Source organism: Artemia franciscana, chromosome 13 (genome assembly GCF_032884065.1).
Source record: "Artemia franciscana chromosome 13, ASM3288406v1, whole genome shotgun sequence".
In the NCBI taxonomy this organism is placed as follows: Eukaryota; Metazoa; Arthropoda; class Branchiopoda; order Anostraca; family Artemiidae; genus Artemia; species Artemia franciscana.
The window spans coordinates 44,941,114-44,963,945 of NC_088875.1; the positions used below are offsets into that span (position 1 = coordinate 44,941,114).

Consider the following 22,832-nt stretch of genomic DNA (forward strand, 5'->3'; position numbering starts at 1 on the left):
TAAAGTAACTTTTTAAGGATATTAACGGCCTTCAATTAATTTAGCAAGATTTTTTTTTATTATTTGTTTAGTAATATGCGTCTAGTTTTTTTTTTATATCAAACTCCCATCAGTTACCAATTGTCAAAAAACGAGAGGTTTTTAGTTTTACATCTCCTCCCAAAAAGTCATATTTTCCTTTAAATGATTCTTTATGCCGTTTTCCAACCCCATACAGGACAACCTACTTTTTGTTTGGTCCTAGATAGATGATCGAAAAGAACCGTTTTTGGCAATACATCCACTTCAATGACCTCTGCCCTAACATCCATAATCTCTACATTAAACAGTAGAGGTTATAAAGTAATTAGTCTTAGCACGTATTAAACTAAGTTTTTTCCTTAGATTCTCATTCAGTATAGTCGGAGAAGCGAAGTGGGCCCATGGCCTTCGTAACTGCCTCTCATCAATTTTTAGCATAATATTTTATGTTGATGTAAATGTCCACTGAAAGTGAAGTTTTTGAATAGTAAATTTCAAAATGTAAATATTAAATTTCTACAGCGAATAAGAAAGGAAATTGCCCAAATGAATAATTTGTTTCCGTCGGTTGAATTCTGACTAGCGATGCTAAATTCGACTCTTTCAGAACCTAACTTCATGCTTATGCATTATTTTTGATTTTCAAGCTTTGGGATATATTTCCTTGTACTTTGAATATGAACTCTGTGCTGTTCATTTCGGTGAAATACTAGATGAAAAATGAGAAGAATACTTCTCTCCAGTTAATGTTTTGTACTTCATATTCCAAATAGACAATATAGTGCATATTATACTTGCAGAGATAAATCCTCTGTATTTCCAAAATAAAAGATAAAGAAGTCTAGTGACGCAGCTGGAAACAATTTGGCAAGAGTCACTTTGATATACTCCGAATGTTTTTTAAATTTATAAATTTGCATTTAAATAACAAAAAATTGCATTTGTCAAAGTGTTTATTTTGAAGGTTGAATTGATTGAAAATCTGCTTGACCTTTCTCGGTACAGCTTAAAGAAAATAATTTCGAAGACCACACTGCCTTTCCATGACGAAAGTAAAACAGTTCAAAATAGGGATGATACCTTTTTATTGACAGTGAAATATAAAATTATTTAACTGGATATTTCGAACACATATACAGTGTTCATCATCAGCAGTAAAACTCATATCATATCAGTGATGAACACTGTATATGTGTTCGAAATATCCAGTTAAATAATTTTATATTTCACTGTCAATAAAAAGGTATCATCCCTATTTTGAACCGTTTTACTTTAGGTTAAAGAAAGGAGAAGAAATTGAAAGTAGCAAGGGATGAGACTGTATATTGAAATTTAAGAAAAGCCATTTCAACATATAATGAACAAGTGCTGGGACTTTCCTGTTTTAGAAGAGGTTCAACAACAGAAATATCCGATACAATAATAAATTAAATATTAAACGATATATGTATATTATTCGTATTATTAGTAAAGACGGTGGATGCAGTGAGGCTTAACACAATGGGCTAGAGAAGCCATTAAAACAAAAAAAAACAACATTTTTTTCTAATCTTTCTATAAACAGAGACAAGAGAAATTTAAATATTGACTGAGTTTGTGATATTATTCTTTTAACGAACACACGGTTAGTAATTGTAATGAGGTCTTGCAAAATCACCAGGAGACTGGTAAATACTAGATTAAGAAGGATAGCAACATTGGATGCCAACAGAAAGATTATTTCACAACAAAACAATTGATTTCAAATATATCTTCTTATTTTTTGTGCAGTTGCTTTTGTGTGTTCACGAGAGTTACTTGTAATTGTGCATATAAATACCCTGTGGTCTTCATCACAATAATATTAATTGTACATATAGATATTGGTTTGTTCTTATATTTTTGATTGTTTTTAGTTTTAGATTTTACTTTTCTCTTTTAATTAGTTTCTTCTGTATTTTCCACTGAAGACGCCTAGTTTTATACAGGCGAAAGATCCATCGTTCAGTTCGTCTTTTCTTTCCTTCTACTGGCCGCACACCCTTTGTTTCTTCTTTATTTTGAGACTTTTCTCTCTTTATTTTGACATATGTTAAAATACATTTAAACATTGCATATAAATATGGGAAAAATATCAACAGTAAAATTGCTTTAAAAAAACTCCTGGTAGCACGTGCCCCCTTCCCCCCAAAAAGAAAATTTGGCGAGGTTCAAGATGCCCTACCTCGCCTTTTACACCTTTGTGCCGGTAGACAGGTAAATGTTATACTCAATTTTATGTATGAAACTATTGTGACAATTGAAAAGGCACTACCCCCTCCCCTCCTAGCAGGAATGATAAAAACATAGACCAAAAATGTTCTCGGGAATCAAGGGGAATTACATATCAATTTCTAGCACCCCTTCTTCCTTAAAACTAACTTTATATTTATCTGTTGACTCAATGACATTTAGGATATTTAGGCATTAAAATGCACTCTTTGAGGCACTTCCACACCTCCTCCGCCCACAAAACCAACCTGCCCTCCTTTATAATAGCTGATGTACAATTATACATCACTAAACATAATTTCATGAAAAATCAAGTGATTCAACATAGTTAAATCGTTAATCGTTATAAGTTAAATCGTTATAGTTAAGCGTTAAGATCCATATTAACCATTTATCTTGTGTGGACTACGTGACTTTTTAAAACAATTACGCCACCATGTGGCATTACTTCCTTTTCAAATGGGAGGCTCAGTGTATAGTTTTTTGAAACTATAATTGATTTGCTATCTCAGAATTTTCAATCGATAGCAACTCGGTCCGCTTTTGGGCAAGTTCGTGCCGTGAGATGGTAGAAAACGCCACTTTCCCGTGGCACAATCTTTTTAGTCACTTTAAAAGAGCACTAGATCTTTTAAATTTCGTTCGAATGAGTCTCTAGTTCTATACGATCACCCTGGAGAAAAAAAATGAAGCACGCATAAGAAAAATGCTAATTTTCTCATTTTTGTAGATATGAGCTTTCAGTGGTGAATTAAAAATCTTAGTTGACTATTGAACTTTTGCATCACTCGTTAGGAAAATTTCCAGTGTAGCCTCTGATACTACGTTTTGTTGAACCTGGTCTGTGGCTTAAAGAGGGGAGGGGTAAGGGGGCTTGAGCTCCCCTATCTAGGGGCTATCGTGATACAGAATAAGATTGGTGTACACAGTTTCAATCCATAGAAGAAGGCAGAACTAAGTTTTTTTTGAGTGGGGTCTCGCAAATATAAAAAATAAATTTTTAGCCACGAGTATTTGTGGTCATCCATCCGACCAATATCAGGGGGAGTTAGTCAAATGACTTTTGGCAAAAAAGGAAGTGTGCATCTTGAAAATATGTATTTGTGCAAGTTTTCTAGCTTTTTTGCATTTTTGCTCAGTGAATTCCTGAAAGGTGAGGGAAAACTAAACAAATTTAAATGCCGACCTCCAACTCCCAGAACAAAATCGTAGGTTCTAGCCTAAGGTTAAGTTGCTGTGCACTGTTTTTGGCGGTCAGGGCTTGCTTTACCCGAAGAAGCTAAAATCCTTCTGATAAAAAGAAAAAAAAAAGGATTTGTTTCTTGACACTCCATTTGCTACCTTTCATTAAAGCCAGCAGCAGAAACAATTTGCACATCTTGGCACCAGTCTTAAATGTTTAATTTACTTAAAGAAGACAACCACATGTTTTAAATCATGGTAAGGCTTTTGTGGTAAGGCTAATGTGGTAAGGCTTTTCGGACACCTCATTTAAGGTTTCTTAGTCATGACACATACCCACAATTTGTTTTGATTTTAGATATTGGATTTTTTTTCAACTTCCCCTTTTCATTGATTGAGCTACTCAGAAGCTAAATCGATATGATCTTCTTTTTGGATTGTTTTTTTTTTAGATCGCACTACGTTTTAGATTGTAGAATCAAAGCACTTGATAGATGTAAATGTGTAAGTTCTTACAAAATTTTCCGAGAAATAAAACTCAATATTCTATTTTAACTAAAGGTGTTTTGGTCATGGATTTTTTCCTATGTTTTCCCATGTCAAGTGGCCAGAATAAAAAACGATAATAATACCTGGAAAGTGCATGACTCTTTACTTAGACAGTGCAGAAGCATTGCCTTTGATTAGTTAGTTTTCATCTCTGACGCTCTTAATTGTTTACCAAATTTCAATTGAAGTTTAAGCTTTAGAGTTATCCCTCAATTAATCGGATTATCTTGTTTACTTTTAGCCAAAAGGACTTCATTTGCTTTGATTTTGTACCGCGTCATCACAACATTATTAGATACAGAAAGAGCGTTGCCCTGAGCATAGATGACTTCTCGACTGTTTGTTCTTGGGCGAGATTTCCTGGTAGGGCGGAATGGAGATATGACCTTCTGTTAAGTATGTTTCTCTTCTTTTATATATTTCTGAATTGGTTTTATTTAGTTTATAGGACAGAGCCTACTCATTGAGATTAGTTAAGGTTCGTTTTAAAGATATTGGTTGGCAGCTAAATATAATAAAAGACACGGCAAATGTATGTTTCCTGCCAAAAAAGAAATAAAAATAGTTAAGTATTCAGTGTAAAAAATAGAGGTGAAATTCAAAATAGATTAAAAAAAGACGGAGAAAACCCCACAACCCTTATTTCTACGGCCCTCTAACAGAGTTTGCTGTGCTTGGTTTTGTAACACTTTGCGTTCTCGTCAGTACATATGACTTCGGAACTGTTTGTTCTTGGGCGAGATTTCCTGGTAGGGCTGAATTTATGTGTGTCCTTCTCTTAAGTATGTTCCTTTTTTTATTTCTGAATTGATTTTATTTAGTTTATCGGATAAAGCCTACAAGCCTACTCATTGATATTAGTTAAGGCTCGTTTTAAAGACCTTGGTTGGCAGCTAAATATATTTAAAGACACGTCAAATGTATGTTTCCTGCCAAAGAAGGAAATTGAAAATATTTAAGTATTCAATGTAAAAAATAGAGGTAAAAGTCAAAATAGAATAAAAAAAAGACGAAGAAAACCCTACAACCTTTACTTCTACGACTCTCTAACAGAGTTTGCTGTGGTTGGTTCTGTAATGCTTTGCGTTGCCCTGAGTACATATGACTTACAGAACTGTCTGTTCTTGGGCGAGATTTCCTGATAGGGCTGAATTTATATGTGACCTTCTGTTGGGTATGTTTCTTTTCTTATGTATATTTCTGAATCGGTTTTATTCAGTTTTTTAGGATAAAGCCTAAGCAGTAACATTAGTTAAGATTCGTTTTATAGAATTTGGTCACAACTGTGACCAAAGAAGAAACACTGCTGGTAAAAAAAAAAAAAGATTAGGGAAACTTAAAAGGAAATTCAAAGTAAAATAAGAAAAAGGAAGACAAAACAAGGTGATTAGGTTTTGGTGAAATCGTCTCCATAATAATCCAAACAAGAAGAAGAAGAAAACTGACTTGGTCAAAATGAAAGTCTCCAGGAATCTCGGGAGTCCTTAAAAAGCTGAAACGTATATTTCCAGGGTCAGGCCTTAGAATCTTTCCCTACTGCTTAGATCAGTGTTTCATATTGCCCCATTATTTGGATACCTACCCTTCCGTCGTCATTGGTGCCACTTTTCTAAACTTAATGATAAAGCAAGGACGATTATTCATGCAACTAACCGTTCTACATTTAAGCTCTCGCTTTTTTTATTTTCTCTGTTTTCTGTCGTGTGGTTCTTTCATTCTTCTACAATTGCATGGCCACGTTCCTGATACCCTGTGTAATAACATATTCTTTATTTTTGATGAGCCTTCTTATAATCGTCACACTTCCAACCCCTTACATATTCCTCATTCTCCACTATTGAAGTCTGAATTCAACTCTCTCTTTGCTAATAATACTTTTTTTTCTCGTATATACATTTTTTTATATTTCCTTTTTTTATCCCCCTGTTACTACCTGGTCATAGTACAATACGGAGACATTATTGAAGTTGTTTTTTGAATTTGTTTTTGTTGCAAATTTAATGTTGAATAAACGAATCTGAACTCTGGATATATCTCACTTTCAACCCCCCCCCCCCCAATTTTTAATAAACGAATCGTAAAAAAAGTATAGCGCAAAACTGCGGCTTTTCAAAAATATCACCGGAATTTCTAATTTTGCCTAGAATTTAAATTTTAATCCTAGATTTTAGTTCTTAGGGTGAAAAACTTAAACGAATTTCTTACAATTAACAAATGATGAACTATTTTAGTAAACAAATAAGAAAATCGATTACAGGTTTAATGAGTAGGACATATAAAGCTGGACTGACCAACCACGAAAAAAAAAAAATCTATGGCAGGGAAAAAAATTAAAGGGAAAAACAATCGCAGATTCTTTGCAGGAGTAAGCAAGGAGTTTTTGACAGGTGTGAAATAAGGAAACAAAAAAAAGAGAAAAAAACAAGAAGAGAAGTTAAAAAGCAGGAAGATAAAAAATTATTGAAATCTGAATTACAACAAACCAAAACTACAATTGTTACTTTCTGAACAATCCAAGTAGTAACAAAATATGCGATTTCTGCTTTTTCTGTCGCATCCAGAAAGTAAATAAGATTAAAATAAAAAAAAGAGAGACTTATTGGCAAAAAAAAGAGAGACCGAGGCAGCTTTTCGCTTTGTCATTGAATTTGATTGACCCCTTTTGTGAGTGACGTGTTCTTAGCAAAATATCTATTGCCTTTAGATTTCCTTGTCTTTATTTATCATAAAGTCAGAAAAGTTTTTTGGTTATATATATGTGGCTTCCATTGTCCATTGTTGAAAACTCTATCTTTAGAAGTAATCGAGGCGTCCTTAAGCAGTATAAAATGATAGGAGTGATTGGAAATGTGCTCAGCCAAAGCAGAATCGAAAGTATTCGGAAGAACAATGGCTTCAAATTACACATTTGTTAGCTTAAGTTAAATATATCACTTCTAATCTGGGATCCATTTCTGGCCTCATATCACCGAGCAGAGACCAATCCACCATTAACGAGATCAAGAGATCAAGATCACCACAGCGCAAATATTTCAATTCAAGATCATTTAAATTTACAAACATTGGAAAGATTCAAAGGGACTCAAATTTAGAGAAAAGATAATTAATTAAAAACAATAAAATTCCGCGTTCCTTTTTAGTCAGGTAGCGGTCATTAGGGCAAAGTTTTAAGAAATAGGATTGACTGGGAAGGGTAGGAGGAGGCACATTTCCTCCTTAGATTTTAGAGGTCCTGAAAATGACAACTTACTGCATTAAACATGATAAGCATAGCGCCTGTTTAATAAAAAATTAAATTTATACGAAATATAATAATATAATAGCTAATATTTATTTATCATGGATTATACATCCAATATTACGTTTTACTATACCCCCAAAGACTCATAAGGCAATTATATTGTGCTTAATTTCGAAAAGGGGTACTCAGGCACGTACGCAGGAATTTTTTCGGGGGGTCCAAAACCTTCGAAACAGCAGATATAAAGTAGCACTTTTTTATTTAGTAATGCAAAAAGCACGTATATCGGAAAATACAGATTAACTTTGCGATATGGGTGCTGCGGGGGGGTGGGGGGTTCTTCTATTGCAAAAACGTAGATTTTAATGAAAAATGATAGTTTTTAAAATTGATCCATTTAAAGCTGTACTTTATCCTGAAAAGGGGGGATAAACGCCCTAATATCAAGGATAACTCTATTTTGCTGTGGAAAGCAAACTCTCTTTACAAAAAAAAATAACAGTACAATTGCTAATTACTATCAAGAGGGTAAAACGTTAGACAGAAAATGGATTAATAATTGGGCAGTGACTTGACCGGATAATTGTATGCTGTAAAATCCCCCAAAAAAGGGTTCAAACATGTATCTAGATTCTTAATAAATGTCCTATTTTTGCCAGAAATTCCAAGAAACCATGGGGAAATTAAACAGTTCACAAAATTTCGGGGGGAGGGGCAGAAGGCCCCCCCCCTGCGTACGTGCCAGGGGGTACTTCTAATTTTTGTCTTATGACTATTTTCAACTATCATGTAGAAACTCGGCGCTTGTTATCTTCATTGGTTATTCAGGAAATGAATGACAAATCTTTCGATTTAAGCATCTAAGTCATGCCTCCAGGTCCTCAAAGTGATCTAGTACCAGTACCTTACGGTATTCACTACCCTGAAGCTCTGTAGGTAGGGTTAACAACCCCTAAGTAGCATGAGAGAGACAACTATTGCTGCACATGGGTAGCTAAACCGACTCAAAGCTTGGATTAAAATGCTCAAAAAATAGACTTTCGAGATTCTTTGGAGCAGCTCTTCATTTGCATGTTGAGTAGTTTCATTTTAATTTATTGGTTTGCTTGTTTTCCAAGGGAGATCCAATGTTGTTTGTTTTAAAAGCGTTTTCAATTATCGTTTAGAAAGTCGCTGTTTGTTTACCTTCATTGACTATTCGGGAAATTAATTGCAAAGTTTTCAATTTCCTTGTTTAAACGTTTGCCACTTTCTTAGTTTACTTGATTGCATACATTTTCTATATTAAATTATGAAAAAGATACGTCTGCCGTTTGTTAGATTTTTCTATGTTTCTGAATAAAAACTTGCATTTTGATATTTGGAATAATTTTTAGAAAGAATTAAAATTTGTTGTTTTTTTTAAAATTTGAAATTGTTAGTAGAATATGTTTTCTTTTTCGTTTTTATCACGCGTATAACGCGTGTATAGTGGCGTAATAATGCCACCAAAAACTTATTTCTAGGTCATAGCTGCTTAGACCTACCCCCTTGGAAAATACCCCCCCCTCGTGAAAAGTAATTCCTGCCTATATACACCGCGAAAATACCCCCTCTCTGGTATTTTTGTTTAAGGGGGGGTATTTTCCGGGGGGATAAATGCCTAGAACCGCTTAGACTATAGTTCTATAACAGCTACTCTATGGAAATTAAGGCGATACGATTCCTTAAAAATCATTTTGTGTGCTTGATTTTCGGGTGACCTTCTCAAAGACGGTCAAGCGAATTTTCTCAGGGGACTAGCTATCATCGAAAAATGTCGAGAATTTGTGGTTTGACTTTAAAATTTCACTGAACAGACGGTGGTTTTTTATTATCGTTTTTGTCCGCAAGTTTTTCAGTCAAAGCGGATGGCGCCACAGAGGCTCCCAAAGCGGCCCTATTACTCAAATGCAGGGCCGTATTCAGGATCTCTGTTCGGGGGCTGGGTTTACGGAAAAGAACTTACATTTTCTGACGATCTAAGTTTCTTTAAAACCAAAGATCTTCCTCTCCGGCCCAAAATGAAGGAACTTCAATGGGTTTTTCTAAAATTTTTGGGAAAAATTGGTGTCGTATTCTGTTTCGTTTATCTGGATCTCTTTACCAAACTCAACGAGTTATGGCAAGAATACCGAATCGGTTCTAAATTATTTTAAGATATAAGCTAACAATTTATAAGGGACGAGGTAGGGTGATTTCTTAAGGTATCGTATTGACCTTAAATGAAATATACATATATATATACATATATATATATATATATATATATATATATATATATATATATATATATATTATGTGCCTGTGTGCATACAGTATATACTTGTATATATCTTACCACTCTTTTCTATTCTCCTAAATTTAAATTTCCTATTTCAAAGAATAACATTTTATTTAAAAGCATATAGAGTATCCTTAAATTCCCTAAAATAGCTTTCTTTTGGAACCAAGAAGGGAAGTACTCTTTCTATCGATCATCATACTTCTGCTGTTATAAATAAGTTACGACAAACATTCGCACTATTTCCCCAATAACTGAGAAAAAAGAGGAAGGGTTTGAAAAAGAAAAAAAAAAAACAAAAAAAAAAAGAAAAAAACGACAGCAGCAAAAGATGAAATAAAAATAGTATAACAGTACAATAAATCTAACAGAAGGTAAAACAATTTGACATCAAAAACATAAAATAGCTAGAAACAAAAATGCGTGAAAAACTTCATAGAGGTATGTACATTATGCCCTCGGGAGACAAATAATTTCAGATATTTCTTCAATAAAATTTTACAGGAATTTGTTGTCTCTTTAATATGAATTTTCGAATATTTCTCATTCTTCCTATACTTTCCATAAACAGCTCTATAAGAGAAGTTGATTTATTTTATTAGCCAAACATCCAACTCCCATTCGATGGCCTGTAGCAGGAATGTTCAGCTTCGCCCAAAAAGGATATTTACCGTTCTCGCAACAGATCCGAGGAGGTATAACCGACGCTCCTCGGCCAGAAGTAAATTGTCGCAACAACGTGTCTGTTGCGTATGTATGTGACACAGAGCAACGCGACCTTTTTATTGACGTTGATTATTGTGCTGATGTTGATCATTTAGGTCGGCCTGTGGATATTTATAGTAAGTTGTAGGTTGGCAGTAAGCACTGGAGTGTGAATTGGTAGACATGGTGCAATTTTCTTAGATTTTAGTGTATTTTTTTTCTTTTTTTATAAAAGAGACGTAGTTTGTAGAACTCTTGCTAGTAGTAGAACAATTAATTTCAGAAAAGGAAAGAAAACGACGTAAATAGTTATTACTAAGACAACATGAAAACAATAAAAATGAAGAAAATAAAATACTGAGAAATACGCGGCTAAAACCATGCATATTGATAATTAAAATGAATTATTGGAAAACATGATATGACTTTGAAGCAACATAGCAAACTGATGTATTGTATGTATTAAATTGATGTTTCTATTCTTTAAATTCCTTAGTACTTAAAGAAAATAATTTCAAATAAACCAAATAAATGAATTTTAAGTGACTTTTTGGAAATATTAATGTAAGTGCATAAAATATATTAATTTATTATATTGCTTGGGTATGTTATCATGCCCCAAAGTTAATATATTTGCTACCCTGGGAGAAGAACATGTTTATTGTATAATCTTTTTCTAATTCCTTTAATTCTATTAAGTAGAGGCCGGATTGCTGTTTCACCATTGCATCAAAATTGTTATTAGAGCTTTCAATTTGGTTTGGTTAACTATTTAAGTTAACTAATCCAAAACTGTTTAATGAATTATTGGGGAAACTATTTATCAAGTTACAAGTTCCACCGCCAAATTAACAAAGAAAGAAAATGGTTTGTTAAAGTTGAAATTCTATTGCTTTTGCAAATTTCAGCTAGCATGCTGCGATTAGAACAATTCCGTCTGCTAGCCTCCGTCAATACCCGTTTTTATCCTTTCATCCGTTTCTTATCCGTATTCGTCTGGTAATTATTTATAAACTGACAAATTTTACTGCCGAGTCACAACACTTTGTGTTCTAACTAATGAAAGTTGAAAGTCTTGCCAAATTTCAGCCAGCATGCTGCTATGAGAACAATCGCTTCTTGTATCCTTCGTCTCTACCGTTTCCATTCGTCTATCCGTTTCGTAACCGTCTATATTAGTTTTTTTTTACAATAATAACGAGATGTATTAATGACGATTCTTTTTGTTTCACCAGAATACTCTACACGATACCTTTAAAGAGGTTAGAGGTAATTCTCACTCTAGCATTTAACCCCAGATTTTTATAATTTACCTCATTAAGGGCCCTCCAAAAATTTTTGATTGAAAACATTTTGAGTCGATTAGAATTGAAACAGTGTTCACTTTCCAAAATATTTCGATGGTTTGACCAAGGCAGGAATTTTTTAAATTTTCTTGTATGATTCCAATTTGCTTGCAACATGTTTTTGTTTCACAAAGGATACGATAAAAAAACCCAGCAAAAACAGCAAAGATAGGCTAAAAAGAAGTTCCAGATAATTTGTATTTATATATACCTAATTAAATAAATAAAGCCTAGACAACTTTTGTAATAAAAACAATCATCGAAAAATTATAAGGAACACAATTGATGAACTGCAATTTGGAAAACAAAATGCAATCGGTAGAAAGTACCTAAAAAGGATAAGGATAAAGATCCTCCTAGGCCATTGCTGGCGCATAGGGCGTCGAGTCGACGTTTCAGTTGCTGAAAGGTTTTTCACAGGAACAAGTAGTAAGCTTGTCGCCCAACCTTGCTGCAGCGGGGATCGAACCCGGGTACTCCGTATTACCAAGCAGAACATCAGTCCACTGTGCTACGACAGACCTAAAAAGAACAAATGAAAGAAAATAATTCACACCCGTGACCTAAGTCTATAATTAAACTCGCTAATCTGTAATTAGTTTGTAGCTCGCCTTTTTGGACACGTAACAGCATCAAACCTCTGGCTAATTGTTTGATATTTGCAATAAAACCAAGTATAACTCTTTTTTTTTAATCTGTCGCAACTGAAGCAAAGAACCAAGTATAGATTTAATCTATCGCAACTGAAGCAAATTGCCTCCCCCTCTTGTCCCTATTAATGGAAGAACTACAGATATGTACTTTTTTATTTTAAAAAAGTACTGGAATAGAGTGTCAACTAATCTTTTATGGACACTTATTCAACGGTTTTAAAGTTTGATGCTGGCAAAGAACAGTGTTTAAATATCGAACAAAATAGTAACAAATTCTATGACACCCCCTATAGGGGAATGTTTCTTTATTTATTAAGTAGATATGTATGAAATATAGTTTTAGTCATTTCGAAGTAGATTTGATCTGCAGTCATTATTTTTCCTCTTTTAGCCGTATGAGGATAATTGTATAGCTTTAAGCTTTTAAGTTTACGCAATTTTGATGATGAAGCTATTTGTGTCTCTTGTTGTTGTATATTTTATTATAGGTTTCAGTATTCTGATTATTAATATTTCTAGTGTGTTTTTTTTTTTAGTATTTATTGTTATCTATTTGGCTTCCTTATTGATATCGAAATTAATAGGGACAAACCAGCAAGAAAAGCGTATCCTATAATTGAGAAAGAAAGAATTCAGGAAATGGCATTTTTCAGAAAACAGCAACGACGAAATAATTACAAGTTGGAATATTTTTCATATGTCTGTAACAGCCGTCATCAGCGAAGAAGAATACTTCAAATACTACACACATATATATATATATATATATATATATATATATATATATATATATATATATATATATATATATATATCATGAAAAGAGAAATCACCAATGCAACAGCACAAACACATAAAAAAAAGAGACAGAAGGAGAAAAGGAAGACTGTTTTCCTAAATTAGTGATTAATATAGACCAGCACTTGAATGAGGCCGTAACCCTACTCATCCATACAATCACATACAATATATATATATATATATATATATATATATATATATATATATATATATATATATATATATATATATATATATATATATATATATATTTATTATATATATATATATCTATATATATAAAAATAAGTTGTCTGTGTGTGGATCTGTGTGTGGATCAGGTGACGTCATGTTTGTCCGCATATGACGTCTGAATTATTTCACACTAATACAAAAGAAGAAAAAAACTAAAAAAGGTAAAAACTACAAAAAAAACTAAAAAGAAAAAAAACTAAAAAAGCTAAAAAACTAAAAAAAAAACTAAAAAAAGGTAAAAATCTAATAACTAAAAAAAAACTGAAAAAAATAAAAAAAGGCAAAAACTACAAAAAAAATAAAAACTAATAAAAAAACTAAAAAAGCTAAAAAACTAAAAAAACTAAAAAAAACTAAAAAAAGGTAAAAAACTAAAAAAAACTAAAAACTAAAAAAGAAAAAAACTAAAAAAAAGGAAAAAACTGAAAAATAAAAGAGAAAAAGAAAACTAAAAAAATATGAATAAATATATATAAAAATAAGTTGTTTGTGGGTTATGTCTGTCTGTCTGTCTGTCGAGTGACATCGTGTTTGTCCGCATATGACGTCTGAATAATTTCACACTAATACAAAAGAAGAAAAAAAACTAAAAAAGGTAAAAACTACAAAAAAAACTAAAAAGAAAAAAAACTAAAAAAGCTAAAAAACTAAAAAAAACTAAAAAAAGGTAAAAAACTAAAAACTAAAAAAAACTGAAAAAACTAAAAAAAGGCAAAAACTAAAAAAAAACTAAAAACTAATAAAAAAACTAAAAAAGCTAAAAAACTAAAAAAACTAAAAAAACTAAAAAAACTAAAAAAAGGTAAAAAACAAAAAAAAACTAAAAACTAAAAAAGAAAAAACTAAAAAAAAGGAAAAAACTGAAAGATAAGAGAAAAAGAAAACTAAAAAAATATTAATAAATATAAAAAATATAAATATAAATATAATATAAATTAGCAATCAACAAAGCACCGAGACACAAATGACGACCGGGACACAGGGAGTATAAATGACGACCAGGACATAAGTAAAAAAAAAAACTAAAAAAACTAAAAAAATGGTAAAAACTACAAAAAAACTAAAAACTAATAAAAAAACTAAAAAATCTAAAAATCTAAATAAACTAAAAAAGAAAAAAAAGAAAAAAGGAAAAAAATAAAGGAGAAAAACAAAACTAAAAAACGAATGTATATACAGACCGGGACACCGGGATACAAATGACGACCGGGACACAGGGAATATAAATGACGACCGGGACACAGGGACACAACTACAATGGGGACGCCGGGGGGCACAGGGGGATATAAATGACGACCGGGACACCGGGACACAAGGAATATAAATGACGCCCGGGACACTCAAAGATAAATCACAGACTGGAACACCGGGACACAAATGACGACCGGGACACAGGGAATATAAATGACGACCGGGACACAGGGACATAACTACAAAGGGGACGCCGGGGTGCACAGGGGGATATATAAATGACGATGGCGACTCAGGGAATGGTCGATTAGCAATCACCATCAACAAAGCTCAAGGGCAATCATTAGAATCATGAGGTATAGATCTGAATACGGATTGTTTTCCCATGGACCATTATATGTTGCATGTTCAAGAGTCGGTAAACCTGACAATCTATTTATATGCACAGACAATGGGACAGCAAAGAATGTTGTATATTCGCAAGTTTTACGTAGTTAAAAACATATATATATATATATATATATATATATATATATATATATATATATATATATATATATATATATATATATATATATATATATATATATATATATATATATATCTATCTATATTCACAGGTGGGACATAGGGACACAACTACAATGGCGCGTAACTAATATGGCGCGTAACGACTTACGCGCGCGGGGGGGCTTGGGGGGGGCGCGAAGCGCCCCCACCAACTAGGTGTTGGGGTGGCGCGAAGCGCCACCCCAACAGCTAGTATATATATATATATATATATATATATATATATATATATATATATATATATATATATATATATATATATATATATATTATATATAATTCAAACGGATTTAAAAGTTAAAAAACTGACGACGAAACACCTAGGATAAAGACAAAAATAGCTGAATGGAAGAAGTTTTTTTTTCAAAAGAACAAACAGTGATATTGCTCAAGGTTGGTTGGGCCTTTCTTGTGGAAACTCAAACAAGAAACATGTACGAGTTATCTTCAACCATATAACTGAATTAATAGCTTGCAATCTCTAATTGGTAACCTCTTAAAAGGAACAATAGTATATGCTCGTTTGTGAGGATTTAGGAAAATTGCCCCCCTCCCCAACAAAAATTCAAAGTTGCCGTAGGTATGCTACCATTAATTTCAGAAAATGGCAGGATATACAGGAAATTTTCAGTAAATACGCATTATATCGGATTTCGGGATCCAGTGTTGGTGTCCCAAAAAGTTGTCAAAAATGGCAAAAGGTGAGATTCTTGTAAATCTTAAAACTTAGTATAATGCTTCCTAAACTTGTTTGACCGTTGACCGGTGCGAGGTTTTGAAATTTTTTGCAATCCAAAACTTTACAGACCGATATTACATGTAATATCGATTAAATTATTGAGTTCTTGTTAACTAAGATTAAAATTTCTTCCTTTTTAATTTTGATGGAAAAAGAATCTTTAGTGGACCTATTATCTAAAGAAATAGCTGGAAAGATGTCTTCAAAACTACTTTTAAGCTCGGGAGAATGCTAAGGAATTGAAAGTTATACTATTTATAGATGTAAATCTCCTTCATTATAGTTGGCATCGGTTTTAACAAATTTATGGAACATTTCGAAAGATTTAGATTTTTGCTCTGAAAATTTTCGTTTCCCTAATCGTATTTTTGGTTATAACAGAATTTGAAATTATAACAGAATTTTATATGTTGAAATCTATCCTTAAAAGAAAAAAAAAATCCGTTTTTTTAGATGGTGGGTGTTCAGGTTTTAGCTTTGAATGTAGCTCCTCTTTTTTACCAATCACATCAAAGAACTTGCTCCTAAATTGAATTCTTGATTGACACGGTATAGTGATTAACTGGGCATTTGGGATTCTGTAGATTTTATTGGAAATTAGGAATTTTGTGGGATTATGGGCTTGGGAATTTCATGGGGTAAATGGAATTTGGAATCTATGAAAGCATTTCAGTAAAACCTTAAGATTTGCTAACACGAATTGGCAAAAGTGCTAAATGAACAATAGATTTTTCGGCATACTCACGTGACCAGTGAATGAAAGGGCTGGACAGAAGCAGCATTTTTCAAAAACGGCTATATTTGATTCTTTTTCGTATTATATTCTCGCTTTCGAACTCCGGAGGTTTCCTAATCATATTTATTTTGAACGTCAGACAAACATAACTTGGAAAAATTAGGGAAATTTTCTCAAGACAGTGGAATTCAATTCAGTGAATATTTTGGCCTTATGCCCAAGGGCCATTTTCAGCACAACACCATATATATATATATATATATATATATATATATATATATATATATATATATATATATATATATATATATATATATATATATATATATATATATATATATATATATATATATATATATATATATATATATATATATATATATATATATATATATATATATATATATATATATATATATATATATTGAATATGAGCTGATATATTCATTGAACCGAATTCCACTGTTTTGAAAAAAACTCCCTATTGTTTCTAAGTTGTGTTTGTTTAATATGGAAAGGCAGTGTGGTCTTCGTCGCTATTTATTTTGAGCATATAAAAAAAACTCAAGAAGACTGAGCATCTTTAATAAGTATTTTTAATAATGGATTTATGGAGGGGTTCACTGTATGGGTCTTCCGTCTCGCTTATCCAAAGTTTTTGATATTTGAAACCAAAAATCTTCCTTGGGCGTCCATGAATTACAAGTTGGGAACATATGCCAAGGAAACACTGTTTTTCATTAAAGAAATTCAGCTTTTTATTTGCATGTTTACGGTCTTAAAATGCTGTAAGAAAGCGACTCTGTCTTGCTACTGATTGGATTTTTCTACTCTCAAACTTAAGCATTACTTTTGAGATCAATGTTAAGTTACAAACAAATACAACGTAGAGACAATATTCATTACTCATTAGTAATGATTTGGGAATAAAACAGGTGGTTCGAGAATCAATCGAAATTAATCTCAAAATAAATAATAATATTTCTTTGAACAGGGACTTGGGGGAATACTCACTAAATTCTTTATACTCAAATTTAATTAAAAATGATCTAACAAAATATTTTACTAAACCGATTTATAATAGTACTGAACCAACTACGAAAAGGCCTTTGAGACAGGCTGCTAAACAAGCAAGATTAGCTTTAAGAAATTGCATCTAATCATTTTATTCTCTTCAGTTTGAATGAGCTTATATTCTCATTTCATTCTTTTCGCCAGTCCTGGTTGAACTTCGTTGAAGTAAGGATGCTAGGGCTATTTTTAAAAAAAGTTTTAAAAAGTGTTTTTAATTATTCAGTTTTAATCCTCACAATTTGATGTAAGTTCTTTTATATATATATATAGTTTCTCTATTGTGCTGAAGACGGCCCTTGGACATAGGGCCGAAATATCTACAGAAATAATTTCCACTGTCTTGAAATTTTCCCTATTGTCTCTACGTTGTATTTGTTTGTTATGGAAAGGCAGTGTGGTCTTCGTCGCTATTTTAATGTTAAGTTATCAATGCCATATCTACTTTTTCCAAAAAATATTGGTCATTTTCCTTGAGGCGCAGCATTTTCTGTTATATTTTCTTATTTCTATGTCAAAAATGATTTAGAGTTGGGACAATTTTGGAATTAAAACTAAATAATTTTCTAAAAAATACCCTTATATTAAAGAAAAGAAGTTTCTCTTTAATTATACGCCATTTTGGAAACCTAAGTTGATGACGGCTGTGAGACGCAGAGTTGTAATATTTTCATTTTTATTATTTCATTCTTGCTATGTTTTATTAAGTGCATTTTCGAAAATTCTTTTCTTCTCGATTATCTTCGAAGGTTTTGAAATTCATCATCGCCGTAAATTAACAAAGGATTCTATTTCATTTTCTATTTAAATTATTTCTTTTCTTCAGCCAAGGATCCAGTTCCAATTCGATGTCCCGTTGCTGGGAAATTTAAGTTCGATCAAAAGGGAGACATTCCTTTTGAAACACGAATCCTAGGTGGTATTACTGAATCTCCTCGTCCTGATGTCTATTGCAAACAAAATATTTCGGATTTTTCGGTCTGTGATACGGAACAGAAGGAAATTGCAATCAAAGAAAATTACTGTTTGTCCGTTGACTACAAAGGACGACCTGTTGATATTTATAGTAAGATGACGTTGAGCTTTAAGCATGAATGAATAACAATATGTGTGGGAAGGTGCTTCTAATATTGCACGGCCATTAACCATTTAATGAAATCAGTTAAGTTTTTTTTTTTCTGACATATTGATATAATTCATCAAAGTGTTCGGGGTTTTTGCGGGGGGGGGGGGATCAATTCTTTATTGAATAACAGTATGTGTTGATGGTGATGCTAATGACGCATGATCACTAACCATTTAATTAAAATCAGTCTAGTGTCTCCTAACATATAGGTGTAATTCATCATCAGTTTTTTGTGTTTCCATGGGGGGGGGGGAGGCTGAATGAATAACAGTATGTGTAGATGGTGATGCTAATGTTTTATGGCTACTAACCATTTAATCAAATCAGTCAAGTGTTTCCTAACTTATGGGTGTAATCCATGAGGGCTCACTCAGTTTTAGGGGGGGGGGGGTTCCCTTCTTTCAAAAAACCAAAATGCATGGGGCTCCAAATAGAGGGGGGTAGTTTTTCTTCCTATCCTGGAAAGACCAAAATACGTGTTAAATTTGAATACTTGTTAGGTTTTGAATGCTTCGAGCATTAAATTGCATGAATATCAGTAAGTGTTGCATGGTTGTTAACCCTTCTATCAAATTAATTGTGTGCTTTCTAATTACATGTATCAGACTTCGTGGTAGGGTTTCATACTTCAGAGGGGGGGGGGGTTTATGGAAGTATTTTTTGTCTAAAAATCAAAATTTTATGAAGTCATGTCAACATTTTCAGGAAAGGCCTGCTAATGATGCATGGCCATTAATCATTCACCAAATTAGCCAAGTGTTTTCTAACGCATAAATGCTTTCCCAAAGGTGCAAGGGAGTTTCGGGTGAGGGGCAGTTCACACCTCCTTTACGATAAAAATACATACGAAGTATAGATTCTTTTAACGTCTTGAAGGTTTTGAGCTTTAAGAATGAATGAATAACAATATATGTTGGCCTACTGGTGGTGTCAAGCGATGTATTTCTTCTTCTCCTTCTAGAAAAGACCAAAATACCAATGAAGTGCGTTTTTTTGTACCATTTGAAACGTTACGAGCTTTAAGTGTGAACGAATATGTGCTGGAATGTACTGCTTTTGTTGCACGGCCATTAACTATTTAATTGAACTATTCAAGTGCTTTCTAACAGAAATATATAATTCCTAACTGTCCGTTGGGATTTAATAGGGGATAATTCTTTCCCCCTTTTGGAAGATGAAACACAAAAGGGTGACTCTTGTTGTGTTTCGAATCACTATGTCGCTTATCTGATACGAAGGTATGTATTGTAGCAGCAAAACAGTGTTTTGATAAATCATGGTAATTATTAATGATGATTTATTAAACATTGTTAAGACATCATAATTAAAATTATTGTCTAAACGTTATTGATGACTATTTATAATTCGTGGCCTTAAATATTATTTTGACTTCTTAAATTGCAGTATATACAACCGCACGCCTAAATGGGGTTGTATCTCGTATCTAATATGGGAGGTATGGGCTCCTGTAATTTTTTGAATCAACATGTAATGCTGCTTATCTGACAAGAAGGTATGTATTGTAGCAATTTTACGATAATTCTTAATAGATTATGTTTATTATTAATTAAATATTGTAATTCAAATTATCACCAAAACATTATTAATAATCTTTGATAAATCATGGCCTTAAATGTTTTTTTTGATGCCTCAATTTGTAGTATATCTAACCATACGCCTAAAGTTAATTCAAAATTTATCCGCCTAGTAAAAAAAAAAATTTAATAGTAATTTTTTTTATGCATGTAAATTTTTTTAGATGATTCTTTTTTGGCTGATGTTTTATAGCCAAGATTTTTTTATGTGGAGGAATTGTAAGAGAAAAGACTGTGAAAAATTCCATTTCGCCCTTGAATGATAGACTGTGGGTTTTGGACTTGGGCGTTTGCTTTGAATACCCTTTATGCCATTTGATACGTTGCCTCCTTTTAAATCTCCGTTACCTCCTATGAAAATTGCTCCGAATCCCCTTTTTAGGTTTTTATCTATTAACTGGACAAAAATGATGAAACTACGAAAACTACCACGACATTTTTTTCCCTTTAGCAATTAAGTTATTGGATAACTTTTTAAGTACTAAGACTGAAAAGAGTTATTTCAAAATTTTGTGCAATGAAGTATAGATTTTAAACCTTATTCTTTATGCCATGTTTATGTAGTTTCGTTGATGTGCAATAATGTTGATTATAGTGATCAGGTACACTAAAACAGGGTCGGAATCTTGCCTACGGACGAGGAACTGTCCATCTTTTTCCAAGATAGAGCGAGATTGAGCACAAAGGTCCCTGAGTTTCCCTGAAGGCCAGGTTGGACACCTCCTCCCCCTCGTGGAAGACCAATTTTATATAATGAAGGAAAATTGTATGATGTATGGACGACAAATATTGCCCCTTTCTAGCAAAAAGTCTTTTTCAAACGGTCTCTATACCATTCTGTAACATTTTGTGGGCTCGTCCTACAGAAAAAGTGCTTGTTTTGCCCTCTCTCCCCTTCGTGGTTTATGATAACATTCAGAAAAGCCGAAAATAAAACTTGACGAGGAACCCTAAGCAACCGCTAATTCGAAAATTAAGTCAGTATTTCTGAAACATCGGTATACGATACAAAAAAAGGATAAAAATAAAAATACATGCAGCACATGAATTAAGAAGACCTTCGTTGTTTTCACTAATAATATTTGCCATGATAAATAAAATAAAATTGTTGTTGCCATGGTAACTCCTTAAATGTTTAGAATGACGAAGGGCTTTTTGAATTTATAAATAGCCTGCTTAAAAACGAGTTTGAGATTTATCTTCTTAATTAAAGGTATATAAGATTAATGTTAGAAAGTATCTCAATAGTTCGAAAAGTATGTTTTTAAAAGTTGAATTTAAGAGAGTGATGAAAGATTTTCTACATTTATAAATGAGGAACAGGCTTGCTTTAAATGATATGTGTTTAAAAAAAGTACAATGATTTGTGAAAAAATGTAATTTGTTTTAAAATATGTGATGTTTTATTATTCGAATTTAGAGGTATCTAAACCATCTGGATAAAGGTATATTCGAATTTTGAAGTGTGTACTTTAAATATTGATAAAAGTTTATTTTAAAAGAGTTACGACAGAATTTTAAACCTTAAGGAATAGCCTTGCTTGAAAAAAACTTAACGGTTTATTTTTGGAATTAAAAGGCACAATCAGAACTGGAAAAGAACTTAAATACTTTCATAAGTATGCTTAAAAGTTTAATTTTAAAAGAGACAAGAAAAGTTTTCTACGTTTAGAAGAAACCTCGCTTGAAAAATAACTTAATAATTTGTTATCTGAATGTAGAGGCATCTAGAAACATCTTTAAGAAATCTATCTGAATGCTTTGGATATTATACTTTCAAAGGTATGACTTGTAAAGAGTGATAATTGATTCTCTATATTTAGAAATAACGGAGAAAATTGCTTGATGTAGGAGGATGTGATGATTGATTATTTGAATTTAAATGCATCTAAAATCAGTGGTGGAAAAAGTATTATAAATTTAATAAAAAATTTCGTAAGAAAAGTTTAAGTAGCGGTTTTAATATTTCAGGTGATCCAAAGCCGATTTTAGTCGAGTCGATTTTTGGGTGTTTTCCGTGAAAATTGTTTTATTGAATGGATTTGTTTCAACTTCAACTTTTTCTTTATTCAACTTAAAAAATACAAAAACAATATTATGCCCCAACAGAGAGCAGAGCTCGTAAGGCTGGGACAGTGCAAAAACATAGAAAAACATCAACATCTCATCGTAATAATGATTCCAAAATTTAACATGGCAAAAGACAAACAAAATAGAAAAAAACTCATAAAAGAGAAGTAACCGGGATAAGTAAATAAATAAATATCGGGCAGGAGGGGCATGGGAGGCCATCCCAGACACAGGGGCACAAAAACAAAACACACAAATAAGAAGATCAAATAATTTAATTTTCCATCATCAATGGTGAATAATAAAAATTTTAGCAAACAATCTTTAATATTTCCTTTTTTTAAATTTAGCTGAGATTTTTGGGATGGATCAAACAGAATTTTATCATTCAGCTTATAATTGTTTGCAATGAAGGGTATTTGGTACCTACTCGAAAACCTTGACCTTTCA

At 32.4% G+C, this 22,832-nt stretch overlaps 1 protein-coding gene across 1 annotated transcript in view; it reads left to right on the top strand.

The window, feature by feature from the left end:
* The window catches only part of LOC136034985 (uncharacterized), a 76,877-nt gene that overhangs the window by 32,816 nt on the left and 21,229 nt on the right, over nt 1-22,832 (top strand). The window contains exons 7-8 of the mRNA XM_065716554.1: nt 4,244-4,398; nt 18,418-18,657. Coding sequence (XP_065572626.1) covers nt 4,244-4,398; nt 18,418-18,657 — 395 coding nt within the window. The remainder of the gene's footprint in view (nt 1-4,243; nt 4,399-18,417; nt 18,658-22,832) is intronic.